Source organism: Balearica regulorum, chromosome 1 (genome assembly GCF_011004875.1).
Source record: "Balearica regulorum gibbericeps isolate bBalReg1 chromosome 1, bBalReg1.pri, whole genome shotgun sequence".
Taxonomy (NCBI): domain Eukaryota; kingdom Metazoa; phylum Chordata; class Aves; order Gruiformes; family Gruidae; genus Balearica; species Balearica regulorum.
Genome location: NC_046184.1, coordinates 89,965,572 through 89,983,639, shown reverse-complemented (window position 1 = coordinate 89,983,639; position 18,068 = coordinate 89,965,572). Strand labels below are relative to the sequence as shown.

The 18,068-nt window shown below is 45.8% G+C and overlaps 1 protein-coding gene across 2 annotated transcripts in view; it reads right to left on the bottom strand.

The window, feature by feature from the left end:
* The window catches only part of LSAMP (limbic system associated membrane protein), a 1,022,906-nt gene extending 1,011,492 nt beyond the window's left edge, over positions 1 to 11,414 (bottom strand). The window contains exon 1 of one of the 2 annotated variants that reach the window (XM_075765473.1): positions 10,984 to 11,414. In XM_075765473.1, coding sequence (XP_075621588.1) covers positions 10,984 to 11,050 — 67 coding nt within the window. In that variant the 5' untranslated portion in view covers positions 11,051 to 11,414. The remainder of the gene's footprint in view (positions 1 to 10,983) is intronic. The other variant, XM_075765451.1, reaches the window with a different exon arrangement.
* Between the last annotated feature and the right edge of the window lie 6,654 nt (positions 11,415 to 18,068).

The window sequence follows — 18,068 nt, the reverse complement described above, 5'->3', positions numbered from 1 at the left end:
AGAAGACTTCCTTGTGAGCCTGTCTTGCGCCAGTATCTGCGTCACAGCAGAAATAATACAAGGCAAGAAAGAAAAGTGCTTTAAAGAATATAGTTCTTTGTCAGACTGGAAGTATTAGCTGTGATTCAGAAATTAATGACAGCATAAAAATCTATTAAGGCATCTAGACTGTCTCTCGAGGGACCTTTTCAAGCTTGTAGTGCATGGATTATTCTCCAGGGCTCTGCCCAGCCAAACTTCAGATATCCCAATTGACAGCAATTCTGCCACAATTCTTAACAAAGCTATTTCAACACCTAATCTTTGTCTTCCATTAAGTATTTTTCTCTCCTGCCATTTTTTTTCTTTTCCATCCCCCAAGTTTTCTACCATGAGAGACACTGCTAGCTCTCAGTCCACACTAGACAATTCTTCATGCCTTCCCAGTATGCCTAGATCATTAGTATAGCTCCTCTTCAGTCATTTAGCCAAAACAGCTATATATTTAGCTCTCACAAGCATTCCTCATAAGTCAGTCCCTCCAGCCCCTTAATCATTCTCCTTGCAATCCTCTGAATTCCCTCTAATTTTGTTTACATCTTTCTGGAATTGAAGTGCCCGGAACCAAGCGCTGTAAACAACAACAGCTCGTTATCTGGCTAGACTGCAATTCCAGTGATCACAGCACAGGCCCCGCACATGCCATGCACACGCAGACACATGCACACGCTCACTCTCTGGTTCAGGCACAGCAGTGCTACGGGACATGAGTCCCATACCACGGACATTCCCTCCTCCTCAGTGACATCAGCTGGGCCTCTTTCAAGAAGATCCAACTCCAAACATGACTGGGGTTAGATCTTCTGTAGAGCCTTTAAAACTCATGTTTAGAAGAGTCTTCTTATGACTTTGCTCCACTGTTTTCTCCAGTTTCCAATCCCCAGTCTGTCCAGGAATGGTCATAAGCCAAACTGAACAAGCATTCCCATTATCCAACACAATCTACAACAGAACCTAAAACTCCTCCACATGATGCACACTTCTCAGGTCCCAGTCCCATCAAGCAGTGGCAGGTCCCATCAAAAAAGGGGCCACTCCTACTTTCGAGCCACCAAGGCAAGCATGGCAATAGTAGTTTCCCTGAGCATTTTACCTCAGAGAAACTGCATCCAACCCTTGGTTGAGAGATCCAGGACTACCACACTCCTTGCTGGCTGTATTGAAAACCCTTTCCCAAAGGGGTATTAGCACAAGAAGGTCAGACGTAACACCCCAGGGAAATAAATGGAGTGATATATCCCCAAGGATACTCTTTCAGCTGTCTGCAGACTCAAGACAGATACCAGCTACTGGCTGCACTGCAGTTATATATTCAAGTTTTTTGTCACACTTATGAAGGCCACAATTTTCAGAACTTTTTTTGTTTTAGATGATAGTTGAGACTTTGATGTAATCTTACAACAGAAGATAACGCATCGTAGAAAAGCCTGTAACCACTTGTGCCCTAATCTGTTCTTGAAACTCAAGTTGGATTTTTTCCAACAAAACACCTTTTCTTCCTTATTAAAAAAAAAATGCCAATTCAGTGAGGCAGAAACATTCTACAAACTTTGTTTCCTTCAACAAAGTTCTGGTGAGCTTCAGGTAGGGTTTAGAAAGAAACCTTCCAAGGTTCCTGACAGCTCCCAGGACATCTGTGAGATAGCCAAGGCACCCAGAAAAGGTGGCAGCTCCACAAGAAGGGTTCTTCTAGATCAAGGTTGTCCTAAGCCTCCCCTGTAATAGCTTCAAAGCCTCTTCTCACATAGCATCCTCAGATCCGCATGAAGCTCAGAGCTGGAGTTCTAAGGATCCCTGCTATGTGGCAAAGAAAGCAGGGGCTTGAAGTGTCCTGTCTCCACAGCACCTTTCACACCAGCATTCCTCCTTCACAGCAGCACAAGCAGCGCTTCAGGACCAAGGACAGCTTGGGCTGTCTCCTTCACGTTTTTTGTGGTTGTTCGGGTTGTTTTGAGCAACAGGAGGAGACAAAGAGACCAGAAATTATTCAGGTTGACCAGAGGATGAGCTACAAGCAGGGGTCTTGTGCGGTCCCTTAAAGTCTGAAGAAAAGCCTGCTGTTACAAAGCTTCACATCAGGACAGGCAGAGCAAGCCAGCCAGAATGGCCTTTTCTCCCTTTCCTTTATGCACACAGCAGACCAGAAGAGAAGGAAGACTGACCTTAGCTCTAGGTCCCTCTGGGGCAATGCCACAGCTCGTTTACCTCATGCTGCAGCCTGACTTTTTTTTCATTAGCAGCCCAATCTGTTGCAACTCTGTGGCTGCTGGATAGTACACAAACCAGTCACTAGTAAGCACCTAGGATAGATGGAAACAGGAGAGGTTCTGTACCCTCACTTTAGCTCTTGCTGTTTCCTACCTTCCTTCTCTTAGCAGGCCTGCACTACAGGGAGCTCTTAGACCACTTTAGCTAGTATGATTAAGACTTTCTTATTTGAATCTTCAAAATTACTGTTAGGAAAAGCCCTAACCCTTGCCCTTGTACACGACAAAGGCTCTTCCAGACAAATGATTTCCTTCCCTCTACAGAAGATCTAGAAGTAGTGCAGAACATCTTATAGAGTCATGCCTGCAGGCAGGTCTATCCTGCTTTTACTCAGCTACCTAAACCCAAAACTTGACAAAACATAGGTATGCTGGATAGAATCCATGCTGTTAAGGTAGTTAAACCAGAAAGACTGTATTAATGTAGGTACAGCCAAAGTGCAGACTTGCTGGTTTACTGGTTCAGGTTGCATCCAGCCCAGGAATCCTTTGCTCATGCAGTACACAATAGCATAGCTACGCAAGAAAGGTTGGCTCAGTCAGGTTGTACTATTTTTGACTATGTCAGTCTAATTAAAACAGTGCAGCTTGCATGCTTAAGAAAGCCTCTTTTTATCCTCTTCCTCCTATTCCCAGAAACTCTCCCATGAAAGTGCAGGAGTCAAACATGTCCTTGCCACTCTGTACACTGTGTTTCATGTCCAGGTGACTGAAGTGTGACTAAGTTGCCACCTTACACTGAGGCTATCACAAAAAGATGAGGAGAGGTAGCCAAGCCACAGTAACAATTCTGTTTCACTGCAACAATCGCTCGCCACGTCAAGATAGGATGCAAATCTGCCATGAATAATGGTCACGCCAAAAGCATACACAGCTACACAGATATCCCTATCAGTAATCATGCTGCATTCACCTACTGAACTAACACTTCATAAAATCTCCCTTGCACAAAACACAACTCTGAACCAGTTTTGTTAACAGGGCACAAGCATATTTACCACGACTTACGTGTTTTGTCATGTGCACACACACGTGTGCACACGCACACATATCTCCACCATCACCTTCTGTTTTGCACATGCGTCTTCTCAAAATCCAAAGAAGAGATATTAAAAGGCCTCTGAGTATACCTCTATGCACAGACCATATATACAGGCATAAATAAAACTGGATGTTGTGATGCAAGTGATCCCATCGTATAAGAAAGAAGCTTTACGAAGCAAAGAATAGGTACTTGTACAAGCAGATGGACCCACAATGGCACAAGTCTAAACACATTTACACATCAAAAAACCCACAGATGCCCCTTGAAATAACCCCTCCTTCCCACAGACAAATCCTCACCTGCAAATCCCTCCTTTGTCAGACACTCAAGTATATATCCGTGCGATCAGCTTCACCAACACCCACACAAGTGGGAGTCAGGTAATGCAGTGCACTGGCTGCAAGGCTCACTCAGTCAGGAAGACCCTTGCTCTCACTCTTGACGTAGCTTTGGGTCAACTGCTGAGGGCCAAGCACAGCCAGGCTCCATGCAGGTGCAGCAGCCAGAGGGCATGCAGAAGAATATTAATAGTTATTGTCCTAGCAGGTTGTAAGGATTAATTGGTTCCAGCCTGCAACTTACCATCAATGTAAGTGCTAAAGGGGCAGAGGGGAGGGAGCTGTGATTACACACTTACATTGCATACTCATATCCCAGTGGCTGCGTGCTGATATGCTATTGATTTCCTGGTTGGAAAACTCCACAGCCTTCCATTTGTCTCCTTCCTTGCTCCCTCCCTCATCCCACTGCTCATGTTCCCTCTCCCAATAGCCAAGAGCACATCACCAGAATAGGGAGATAGCCACCTTCTTTGTGGGAGCACTCTGCCAAATTTGAAAGAAATTAAGAAACCTGCATCCATGAAGTCACACAGAGGCAGACCTTAGGGAAGGGAGCAGGTTTCAAGCACAAGCCATCTTCAGAGGATTTTCTTTTGGATGCTTTATATAACCTAGGAACCACAAAAGCCCAGACTGTGAGCCCACCACTCTGATTACGCTCACCTTTGCTTTAAGCCAAAAACCTTCCTCTGAAGCCTACCTTCTGATGCTATCTTTTTTAAAAAACAAACAAGCAAACAAGCCCCTCAAAAAACCCTGCAACACACCAGCCTGCCTTAATTCAGTACATATATCCTTGCATTATCCCCAAACCATCTCCTCCCAGAGATGCCATTCAAAGCCTGGTACCTCTACAGCTGACAACCATAGAAAAATCCTATTCTGTGCTAGTGGGTGACCAATAAGCAGGCCTAGTGTAAAGGGCCCTTTTCCCCCAGTGTGTAGTCGTGCAGAATTTTTTCCATAAACTTTAAAGACAGCAGATATGGCCAGCAAGACGCTTCACTGTAGGGCCCTGCAAGCCTTCGCCAGGGAGAATACACCTTTGGCTCAGAGAAATTAAAGCAGCAGCCCACCGCAGTGCTTTTCCCCTCTCCTTCCACAGAGGTGAGCAGGGCAGTGCTGCCCCATGGGCAGGCATCCTGCTGGACGGAGCTCACAGGGAAGTGCCTCAGCTTCCAGGATATCCAGCAGCAGCCAAAGCATCATAGTGCAATGGCATAGCACTGAATCAAGCCTGGATTTCTCTCTTTTTTTTTCCAACCCATTTCCATAAGAATCACAAATTTCCAGCATTTCTTCTTCCTTTCCATGCTGCCTGCAAGGATCTCTGCCTTTCCCTGACACCAGGAGAGGGCTGTCTCTCACATGCTTACCCACAAAAATCTCCATCTTGCCCTTATCTACTCCTTCTCAGAGTGGGACAAGATGGTCTGTGCTGTGCTTGATATTTTTTATTTTATCCCAGACAAAATGACAGCAGGAAGAACATATCAGCTCTCAAAGCCATTGGTGATTGAGCCTGAACGGCACATAAAACTATGGCACACACTTCTTTAAGGAAAAGGGGATACTGAAGAGGAAGATATTTGTGCTTCCACAGGGTCTGCAGACAGCAAAACTCTGCATCTTCCCAGCAGCCACCCTGCATGCAAAGGAGACAATCTTTGGTGAAGCACATGCCCACATGTTCAAAGGCACACATGGAAGATTTTCCCCAGAGTCTTCCAGGATGCCTTTTTCTGGTACCACTATGGATTTCACTCAGATTATTCAGTCCTTTAACCACTTCTGTCAGTCAATGACCTCAGCTCATCCTCTTCCACAAGAATGCCTGTCAGGTATTTAGATCTGCCCAGAAAATGAGGCTTCTCTTGCATTCACTCTTAATCACCTTTTGCCACCTGTTTCCACTTCATAGCATACAGGTCAGTGAGCAGCGCTACAGCTCCTCAGCACCAGCACTGCCTCACCAGCCTGCCCAGCCCCTCCAAGTAATTGCACAGAGCACCCAACTGCTGCAGGGGCTACACCACATTTGGACCCACACATGAACGTCCCTGCTTTAACCCATTCCTAAGCAAAATGCTCTTCCACAGGGTAAATCTGCTGGGGGAAGGGGACAGCCCCCACCAGCAAGGCAAGGGCTTTGGTGTACCCAGAAGCTTATAGGAGGCACTGCTGGCACACAGTAAGGATATGAACTTCTAAAGCATTGGCTCTGCCATCAGCCTAGGATGACAGCACCCATATTCATCACCCTGGTTGGAAGATTTATTGCTTACAGGTGGAAAAGGAGATGGAAAGAGTAACTCTTAAAGAGCTCGTCTTCTCCTCAGACCACTAGTATACATACGGGTGCTCACAGGCTGAAAAGAAGCTCCCACAAACATAGGGACTATGGTAATTGTTACAAGACTAGTAAAACTCTTGCATGAGAGGAGATCTGTGAGACTGAAAGATGAAGCAAATTTCTGCCTACCATAATAAAGCCCTCTGAGAGGGTGGCTGAGTGCTGAGATTTATAACCACTAGGGGAAATTGGTCCTTACTGGTGTGGTAATTATTGACTCAAATGGTCTGCAAGTACTGGGATAGGACTAGAAGAAACACTCAAGATATCTTTTTAATGCTCTTTGTTTGCAGATAAAAAGCCCTCTCTGCCTCTTCCCCATCTTAAAACTAGGAGAAAAGTGTTTTGTTTTAGTTATTGAGCCTCTTCATCATTTAAGAGAATGCAATACAGCTGCATGAGTCGTTACCTCATCAATACAGTCTAGGCTGTGAGAGCTTCTCCTGCCTTATTTGACAGAGAAAGTTGAAAACAGATAGGAAGAAAAGTATATTCAGGAGGGCAGGAAAAGTCTTTTTTTGACAGTTGGTGTTATCGAACTGCATCACAATCGCCCCATGCTGTTACCCATACACCACAATGTCACCATTCGCACACACATATATTCCTGCTCCTCCCTCTGTTCTCCCCATCCATTACACATTATCAGCACAGAAACAGTTGGGTACGCACTTCCATCCATATAGATTGCACAAACCTTGCACATTAACAAACACATCATTTTTCACATCTGCTTTTTCCAGTAATGTTATAAAACATGAGACTTTACAGATAACATTTGAACTACATACCAACCTAAAGCATCCAACTCACCCAAGTGCTTCTGTGATTTCTTTCATCAGACTCATTCCCCATTTATGAACACCCTTGAAACAGCTCAAAAAATACACAATAAATAAACACTGCCAGTACTATGCAGACCAGTTCTGCATGTCCTTTCCTAAAGCATCTACTTCACTAAATTGGCTCTGGAGGTATCTTAATTTACTTTTTTTTAAAAAAAAAAAAAAAGCACAAAATCTCCTGCAATTAACCAATGAGGTGGGGTTGTAGGGGAGGTTCATTAAAACAAGCTGGGATTTTTTAGCAAATTGCTGATTTGAAACAGCTGTTATTTTTCAAGGGAAAGAGTTTGTTTAGAAGAATTTTCAGTGTAAAGCAATGCTGGAGAAAATGTATAATTTGTCAAGGCATTCATTTTTTAAATAAAATCCTCGAGGGAGGAAATCAAAATTACTTTTCATATTGACAGCTAAGTTAGAGTAATAGTAGGTAAAAGCAAAGAAATCAACATCAAATTCTTCTAAATTATTAAAATGCAATTTTTGATAGACCCAAATAATTTGCTTCTCTTCCCATCCCCATGTACCCAATTTTTGACTTGGGGGATAAAAAAAAAAAAAAAAAACAACCAAAAAGAGGAAAAGAAAAATTCAGCCTTTGAGTCTGATTCAAGAATCTGATCTTTTTCAGAAGCTACGAGGCACACCACACTAAGAGACAAATCCATCTGAAGGGGAAAAGCTGCAGCATGCCACTAGAAAATCCCACCCACCAGCAGTGCTGGGGTGTGTAGGTACTTTTATTGCTCCAGCCCCCACAGGGCAGGAAGGCCAGTGCACCATGCAGGAGGAGCCACCGTCCCACCTCCGAGCCACCTGCCTCCGAACGAGGACTGGAAGCACAGCAGCAAGGAGACACAAGAACCCTGAGCCACTCAATTAAGGAAACATAGTGGTCAGGGGAAAAAAAAAAAACAAAAAAAGGAAGAAAAAAATCCTCTGTGCAGGACTCAGAGCCTCTAAGCTAGGGGAAAAAGGAGCAAAGCCTTCCTCTATGCCAAAGCCCTCGAGCCCAGGCAGGCGGGGGACAGGCAACCCATTGCATGTCCCTGGCAGAGGCACTGGAGGAGGCAGCCCGTGTTGGCCACTTGGCACTGCAGAGCCCGTAGGTCTCCTGCCAGCCTCAGCTGCGCTTCCTCCCCTGCACCCCCATCGCCTGCTTTCAGCCTCAGCTCAGCCGTGCCCAGCAGCGCCGGCATCGCTCCCCTTGACCCCCACATTTGGTGGCTTTGGGAGAACAGAAAAAGACAAGGAGCTGATTTTGTGTTCACCCGTACACCCCCAAGTGGACAGGGAGGAAAAGGGGGAGAGAAGGTACGGACAAGTTTTGGATAGCTTGCAGAGGTGCGGGCTCAGCTGGCTGGCTCTGGAGGGATGCGCTCAGAAAGCTCTTGGACGCAGTCCGACTGGGGTCACTGCCTGTCAGAGCCACTACTGCAGTTTCCTAGGCTAAGAGCTCCACAGAGTCGTGCTCAGCAGGGCTACGGAGGCGTTCAAGGCTTGTTACCACAGCTTTCAGTGAATAACAATGAATTTGAATTAAGTGGGGTTTTTGGCTTGGGGTTCTTGTTTTGTGGGGTTTGTTTGTTTTAAAGGGCACAATACTTCCCCCCACTCCCCCCTTTTAACTCCTTCAAATATCTTCAGACTTGCTTGCAGTGCCCTGCTCCTCCCATGCAGCCCCAATATTCCTGCTTCCCCATCCTCTCACCCTCCAGACCAGAGAAAGGAAATTACTCCCGGCTATGAAACTAGATCCAGCAGTGGTCTGGGTCTGGTTTATATCATGTCTGAAGTTTGGGAGCAGTAGAAAAAGCAGCTCCAGGTTTACACCGCCACCTCCACCCCCCCATCCCATCCCAAAACCCAGTGAGGGCAACTGTGATGTCTCTGCCTTCTGAGAGGGTACCTGGTAAGACAGCCCTCAAAAGACCTTCCGTGATGTCTTCAAAATCAGAATATGTGGCAGATACAACTGTGGCAATAGTAACTCACTAAAACAGGAGGTAAAAGCCTGCAAATGCCTGTAGCCTGGCATAAGCTACAGCTATAAAAGGACTAAACCGGGTCCTGGTTGTGCGAGCATCGGGATGCTCTGGTCGCAACTCGGGGAAGGCTTGTGACTTGGAAACACTGCATGGAGCAAGCGCCATTGACTACAGGCTAGGAAACATGCATCAGAGAAAGGGGCAACGTTCAGAGTCGATGTGATTTGCCAGTGTCCATCTTCCTTAACAGGTTTGTGCCTATTCCTACAGAGCAGAGGGAAGTTCACATCAAGCTATGCAACTTCATTGCTGACATTAGCTACTTATGTTACACAAGTACTGTTTCTCCTCTCACTCCACATACATCCTATGTGCTGGCAAAAAATCCTCCTCTCCTGTCAGAAATTGCCACTTCACAGCAAGGAAGTCAGCTGGAAGGTGCTGGTGCCAGATTCACAATCCGGAGTTTAGAGAATGTAAGTTTGAGAGAAAATATGTGACAGTGAAAAGCATGTGTATGCAACCGAGGTACAGAAGTAGCGAGACTGTATGAAAAGGAGCACTTGGTAAACGTGAGAAGGTGGCAAAAACTGAGGAATTTTGCAGTGAATGCATGCAGTAGTGACAGGTAAGTGTGAGGCTGCAACAGAAAGCATGTGTGTGACAGGGAGCATGCCTGTATGAGAATTTGCTTAGTAGATGTAAAATAGAAGAGACTAGTGCATGCAAGATTGTGTGTAAAAGTAGGAGCAAAGGGGAAGCGAGGATGCTGTGACTGAGCACACCTCCGTGCACAGCACTCACGCACTAGTATGCACAAGAGTGAAAGAAAAGTGCTCTGTGTGTGGCAGACAGTCAGAGCAAAATACCCTCTAAGGGTGCAGCTCACTGCAAATGCAAGACCATGAGGAACAGAGTAGGCCAAATAGAGTACATATATGTTCTTTATTTATATATTCACCTATGCATGTGTGTATATGCGTGCACGCATGCAGGCTCACAAGACTGGTGCAGCAGGATAGGCAAGGGATTTTTATATGCAAGCAACCATGAACACTAGTGTGCAGGATGGAGAGAGACCACAAGGAAAGGCTTGGAGGAGCAGCACGGGGGGAGATGAAGAGAGAACGTGAGCATGAGAGAGGCAGACTGGCACTCCAGGAATTGCATGTGCTAGGGAGCTAGAACTGCATGTGCCAGAGTGAGTTTATTCGTCTTCCTTGCTATATTCATGAGTGTGTATATGTGCGTGTGTGTGTGTGCGCGCGTGTGTGTGTGTGAAGGACCGCTGGTGTGTGTAAGTGAGTGCAGATCATGTACAAGCTGCGATTTGGAGGGCTATGATTATATGTACGTGTGACATGTATTTATACATACAGCATGGGATGCATTAACCCGTAACTCCTGTTTACAGAAAGCATCTCAAAACCAGCTAGCATGCCTGTCATCACTTCAAACTAAATTCCATACTCACACTTGGCTCTTAAAGCAAGAAACCCAGCTGGCAATTCTCCACTGAACAAAACCCCATACCCAACAAATTTTCTTCTCCTGTCTTTCCTCCATCACTCTTTTTTTTTCCCTGATGGAGGGGAAGGACATAGTGTTTTTGCAGACAGACCAGAAACATAGGTTTCTCTAACCTCCCCCTCTCTGAGCAAAACCAAAATAAAAATAAAACAGAAAAAAAAACCCCGAAAGAAACTTAACACTTATCTCCTCAGGAAGGTGAAGAATCTAGGAGCATCAGTATTTGTGACTCAAAGTGCTGAGAAACAGTGGCTGCAGGTAGAGGGGATACCTACCCCTCTTTTCCTTTGCAAATCTTACTGCCCCCCCCTCCAACTCCCCCTCTGCAAAAGCATAAATACAGCAGCAAAGTCAGTCACATGCAGTGCCCTCTAACCATAGGATTCACCAGCAGCAATCTCTCCTTGGCTTATTTCCTGGGGGGGGGGGGGGGGGGGGGGGGGAAGAGGTTTGGAGGGGAAAGCTGGGGGAGAGGAAGCTCCAGCTTCCAGCTCCATGTTTCAGGCCATCCTCAGTCCATCAGCCTCAATTCAAGCAGAGAGGTTTGAGGAGGTTGCAAGAAAGAACTCATCACATACCTTGCAAGGAGAAGAGGGACAGGAAGAATCCCAGCACCCAGATACTGTGCAGCCAGTAGGTCCTCATGCTTCTCTCTCACTCACTCTGCTTCCTCTGCCTTTTTCTCCGTCTCTTCGCTTCTCTCTCTCTCAATTTATCTTTTTTTTTTTTTCTTCTCCCTTCTCTCAGAAAATGGGATTCGTGTCTCCCTTCAGTCCCCCTGGGCTCTGCTTTACCAGCTCTGACAATCCAGTCGCAGCGAAAGCTGACCTGCGGTGGCCAGATTCCCAAATAACCTCACACTCTCCCCTTCAAGTGCTGGAGAAAAGGGGGGCCAGGTTAGATGCTCGCTGTAGCCTGCGCTGGCTGTAAACACAGAGAATCTCTCTGTCTCTCTCCTGCAGCTCCAACTAAATGCGACTGTACTTAAACAAGCAATGCCTTATAGGACAGCGCTCAGAGCAGAAAAGATCCCACCTCTGCCACCTAGTGTTGCAAGCCAGCTCATTTATTTTATTTTTATATATATAAATATATATATGTTATGCTATAGAAATATGGTTCTCTCATTCCTCTGCAAATGTATCTCTTGGATCACAGGTCTATGAGCCACACTGGGCTCAGGAGTCCCTAAGGCTCCAGCTGACACAGGGAGGTTATTCAGCGAAGGAACATTCCTCATCGCAACAACAAGAAACGCAGCGGGGCAGGTTTGATTTCTCAGCAGAGTTCTGCTTGACAAATTCTGAAGCAAGGGTCTCTCTGATGCTGGTGTCACTGCTGGGCAGTACACAGGGGCCAGAGGGAGATTCAGACTCACTGATTGTAATTACAGAGCTGCCAAGGCCTCCAGGAAAAATAGCAAGCATCAGGCTGCATTAATCTTTGCTGGATCTCCCGTGACTTCCGTGCAATTTCAGAGGGACCAGAAGGAATCCTTCTGTGTAGGAAATCCAGCTTACAAAACCAATGCTTGCTCACAGAAGGCTTCTCCCACTACCCCTCTCCTGTCAAATACAGGTTCCTCCTACCATATATAACATGAACTTTTTTCCCCCATGGAGTAATTAGCTCCTTTAGCTCTATTGCCCCCTAAAATCATTGCCTCTGGTGAGAGAAACAGCAGTAATGAAGTACTACTTAGCATTCACACAGGGCTTTTCATCAGTCACTCTCCAGGCATTTCACAAAAGGGTGTCCTTTCACAGCTGGGGACATGGAGGCAGTGTGACTGCGCAACTTTTGAGAGGCCAGTCCCTGGGATGCAGTGTGACAGCCCAGGTGGGCTGCCCGCCCAGCCCGGTGGTCCCTCTTCCGGCCACATTGCCCCCTTCACCGCAGTCACCATGGCAGCCCACGAGGATGCCACCACTAAAGGATACCAATCTCCAATTTATGCATTGTGGATGTGGGACACTAAGGTGAGTGTGCACATGTAGGAACGGTGTGTAGGATTCTCATCACTAATGATGCTGCTCCAGAAGTATTTCTCATGAGACTGCTGTAAAGCAAGCTGTTCTATGAACAGAATGCACCAAGCCTGCCTCCCCACAGATTCTTGTCTCCAAAATCCCCCCTGCACCCTTTTTGTAACGAAAGCCAGATCCCATCATATCCGTGTAGGACAAAGGAGCAGCATGTTGCGGCTAGCCTAGAAACACGTGCCTAGTTCCTAGTGGACCAAAAACACACGCTGCAGTGCATTGCAACGCAAAATGCAGTCACCATTTGGCCTGGCTGGCTGGCTGCTGCCAGGTGCCATCCGTGTTATTCATGCTTTTTCCTTTATGGAGGGAGCAGGGCATTACCTAATCACCAGTTTTTAAGAGACATATTGGAACAGTTACTTTTAGCCTTTTTAAATGTGGTTGAAATCGGTTGCACTGAAAAAGTATTAGGAGGAAGAACATATGGACAAACAGATACACATGTACTATCAGCCAGGCTTCGTTTCCCAAGGAAATCAAACTAACTATATTAGAGTGGGTTAAAGTCAACTGACTCCAGTCAACTGGAGGAACATGCTGCTTTTTCTGTGGTTTCCCTTTTAAATGGTTTTTGTCCTCTGATACCAACAGGGCATGGTCTGAAAGAGAGCACAGGCAAAAATAAATGCTGCTCAAGGCACGTTTGGAAGTTAGTGTGCCAAAAATCAAGCGGTGACAATCAGTTGGCAGTCTTGGAGTGGGAGACAGTTTTTGATTGTTGTTGCAGGAATCCCTACCAAGGTCTAGCACAGGTTCAGGGACCTGCTAGGCCAGCACCTTAATACCACACCAGCTATATACATTTCTGACTCTTAAGACTGTCCATATGCTCAGCATCCCTCCTTTAATTTGTCCTTTACCATCCATTACCCGAGTGCCCAATATCTACATCTGATATATTATACAGCATTATATCCATTCATACTCTTTCACAAATCTTCTCCTCTGCCCCATACATGGCCTCAAAGCTCATCTGCTACCAAACATCTATCCCAACATCCCAGCTACCCACAGTCACATGCATAACCTCATCTCTCACCTACCTTACACACAATCCTGCAGGGCCCCACAACCTTACCACTTTCGTCAGGTCACTGTGCAATGATGATCTAGTGGGCTGGATGCCAGGTGCCCACCAAAGCCATTTGATCACTACTCCTCCTCAACTGGGCAAGGGAGAGAAAATAGAACAAAAGGCTCATGGGTTGAAACAGGGAGACATCACTCACCAAAGTCTGGGCAAAAGAGACTTGACTTGGGGAAATTAGTTTAATTTATTACCAATCAAATCAAGTAGGACAATGAGAAATAAATCCAAAATCTTAAAGACACCTTCACCCCACCCCTCCCTTCTTCCCAGGCTTAACTTCACTCCTGAATTCTCTACCTCCTCCCCTGCAGCAGCACAGGGGAACAGGGCTTGCGGTCAGTTCATCACACATCTCTGCCACTCCTCCTCCTCAGGGGGAGGACTCTTCAACACTCTGCCCCTACTCCAGTGTGGGGTGCCTCCCACAGGAGACAGTCCTCCACCAACTTCTCCAACATGGGTCATTCCCACGGGCTGCAGTTCTTCATGAACTGCTCCAGCATGGGTCCCTTCCACGGGGTGCAGACCTTCAGGAGCAAACTGCTCCACATGGGTGCCTTTCACAGGGTCACAAGTCCTGCCAGCAAACCTGCTCTGGCGTGGGCTCCTCCCTCCACAGGGCCACAGGTTCCGCCAGGAGCCTGCTCCAGCGTGGGCTTCCCACAGGGTCTCAGCCTCCTTCGGATGCCTCCACCTGCTCCAGCATGGGTTCCTCCATGGGCTGCAGGTGGAATCTCTGCTCCACCATGGACCTCCATGGGCTGCAGGGGGACAGCCTGCCTCACCATGGTCTTCTCCAGGGGCTGCAGGGGAATCTCTACTCTGGTGCCTGGAGCACCTCCTCCCCCTCCTTCTTCACTGACCTTAGGGTCTGCAAAGTTGCTCCTCACACATGTTCTCACTCCTCTCTCTGGCTGTAATTGCTGTTGCACAGGCATTTTGTTTTTTTTTCCCCTTCTTAAATATGCTATCCCAGAGGTGCTACCACCATTGCTGATGGGCTCGGCCTTGGCCAGTTGAGCCATATGTGGTTGGATTGGAGTCTTGGAGCTGGCTGGCATTGGCTCTATTTGACATAGGGGAAGCTTGTAGCAGCTTCTCACAGAAGCCACCCCTATAGTTCCCCCTGCTACCAAATCTTGCTATGCAAGCCCAATACATGCAACCATCCAAAGTTTACTTTCTCTACAGACTTCTGCTTACAACCCTGTGCATGATCCCATAATCTACAGTTCTCAACTGCATGGCCATCTCACACTTTGTGTCTGAATATCCTGTAGCCTGTTAGGTCCAGTCCTCTTTGGAGTCTTTGAGCATTTGTGTAATAGAAATTGTATTGAAATAGTAATAATAGAATTGTTTCTCTGCTCCATAAATTGCATAGGGATAAAACTTGTGTGAGATGATGCCGAACCCAGTTATCACTCCCATCTAGAATGGGCAGTGGTAGTTACAAGTCCGGAGAGAAGATGCAAAGGAAGAAGCACTCTCTCAGGTAGCAGCATCTTACGTTTCCCTGGAGAAGCCAGTATGACTGAAAAGAGAAGCAGCTATTTCTTACAACCTATTTGACATACTCCTAACCTTCAAAAACATTCAGGGCTGGATTTTGGCTCCCTTTCTCATGCTGAGTCATACCAACGAGGTTACTCAGGACATTAGGCTACTAAATATGAGCAGGAGTATCAGATTCTGTGGGCTGAAATTCTCTGGGATTGGTCTCCAGCCAAAGGTGAGTCCACTTTTCATGTGGCCAAATCCCTCAGCTACCTACATATTTGTGAGGCCAAAAACAGAAGCAAGAATTACATCCAACTCTCCCTAAACATATATAAAAAACCCCCAAACAAACCAAAACCAATCAACCAAAACCTAAAACACACAACAGTTCTTGTTCTTCACTCCTTTCTTCAGTTACTGAAAGTTACTGCAGTTCTTCCACTTACCCCAGTATTCAAAAGCCAGATGAACCATAGAAATATTGAAGAGCACATCTACAATCCTGTTTGGTTTTGTTGTGTTTTGTTTTTTTTTAAAAAAAGATTTGATTCTGACAGAACTCTGAATGATTGAAAGCCAGCTACTTTTAATGCATAGTAAAAGTATTTCATTAAGGCTAAGTGGATGCATTTAGATGCACTGTGCATGGATGCTTGTCCATTTTTTAATAAATAAATGTGCTTTATGCTATTAACTGTTTAAGCACTCACACTTTAATTTCTATTTCATCTTAGCTTTAGTAACGTCACGCAGTATCAATATTAACTTGATTGTGCAGCGCACACATATTTTCTCTTCCAAGTTTTTATACTGAACCTACTGTAAAATACTTCTCAAGCAGGCATGTTAAAGTTGGTGGAGGAACTTTTAACTTTTCCATTACAGATTTTTTCAAATTACTGTTGTTTAACTGTGCAAATGTCATGTTGCATTAGCAAAAGGCTTAGTGTGGTTTTTTTACTTTAATAGAGGTAGTATTGAAAACACAGTTGGCCATGCAAATTTTGCAAGGTTTACATAAGAGAATGAGCAGTCCTGAAATGTAAAGCTGAGAGAGCTTGGTAAAGTGGGCAGGAGACAAGAGCCACATTACGCAGGAGTGAGGGGGTTTTTTCCTATATGTTTTAGTGTCCTGTCCTGCATGTCTGTCTGACATACGTGTATTACTACTTGTTTTATTCAGTGTTGTACCTGTGGGTTTCATGGCATGTCTTTGGGACTAGTGCATCTATAATGAATAGTGCATTTGTAGTGTGATTTAGAAGAGTGTTGTGGCATGTGCTGCATGTGATCTTGGGAAAGGGAGTGGAGGGAGATGTTCTTTCAGCAAGAAATACTCATTTGTCATGTGGTTCTGTGAAACCCACCACTATCCAAGGTCAAGGACTGCACAGTGTCCAGAAATGTGAGTTCTCATAAAAGGGATACACAGTGCATCAAGACCATGATAAATAGTCTCACACCTGATTAGGCTCCATTATGCAGACAGAGAAAACATCATTCATGCTTCTCATTCGCCTCCAGCCTGGTATTTAAGAGAAGCCAACCCTGCTCAAACCACACTTCCCACCTGCCCTTTCCTTTCTGCCACTTCGTACTCCTAATCTATATTCCTCCCTTTTCCCTCTCTCAGGTTCTCTTTGCATCCTGCTGCCCCCTGCCTCATTCCACCTCTCTTCCTCTTTACAATCTTGCTGTGAAACCCATCAAAGATGGCAGACTGTCTTTTTGAGGCCTCTTCAAGCAAAGGATTTTTCCACTGGGGTTTCTACAAGGCTCCAAGCTGAAAGTAACTTTTTTGAACAAATAAATGCCAGGCCAGCAACTGAGGAAGGTAGCATGTGGCTATATAGCAATTCTGTAAGATAGAAATCCACAGAAATAGCCAGCTAATGAGATAACAGCATTCGAAGAGCAGTGAAAAGAGGGAAGAGATGGAAAGAGTCCTTATTTAGTTTCAACAACCACGTGATGACGCAGTGGGGGACTGAACCGAGAACACTTGGAGACAAATGTGTTGCATGAACTGGTACGGCATGCACCACCGAGAGAGTTTCCCTAGCATTAGCTATAGCAGACCCACATTCTCTACAAGTTGGGTCACATAAAGGGTATCTCACAAAAAGCATTTGCCAGCAGTATACACACACATTGACATTGTCACATAATTAGAATATAAAATAAATGGAACAGCAGACGCTATCAGCATGTCTACCATGCTGTATCCATGGTGCCAAATCCTTCTTCCAGGGGAGCCTTGCCCAGGCCATGCTGAGAAAGCCTGAAACACAGGCATGCAGAACCCAGCCTCTGGGGAAACACACACACACAAAGTTCTGCAGAAAGGGCCTCCGCTCTTTGAACATTTGCAAGATTTTGTTGGAAATCTGCAAGTGTGAACAACAACACGAAGAAGAAAATTGGCTAGCACCCAAAAAAAAATTTGGCAGATAATTTTTTGAGTTGTCATGTTTTCTGTAGGAAAAAGAGTCAGCTCTTTCAAGCTGAGAAAAAAAAATAATATTCTGATCTGCTCTTACGAACAGCAGGGTATTCACAATCCAGAGGAAGAGGTGTTTAACATCGCAAAACCTTTGCCACAGCCAGCATTAACTGGCCTGCACAGAGGCACAACCAATCCCTCAACGTTACAAAGCGCCTTTTAAAACAATGTTTTTGCAGCCCCATAGTCTTTAAATCTCTACCAGAGCCTGGCAGCACAGAACTTTCCTCACCTCCTCCTGGGATTCATGGTTTATTCCTCCAGGCAGCATGCGACCAAAGACATTTCCTTGAAACAGCACCCAGCTCCCTGGCACGTACCTTGCTCAGCCCAGAAGCAGCCTTTTATCCCAGGTGTTGCTTTTCAGGTGTTCAGCCACAGCTGAGGGCCCTGCGCTTTCCTCCATTAACCTCCGCGTACACTGGGGAGAAGCTGCTGCATGCTGCAGCCCAGCTTTCTGACCCATGGTCCCAACAAGTCAAGTGTCGTGCTCCCCAGGTGGTACTTCCACCTATAGGCTAAGGC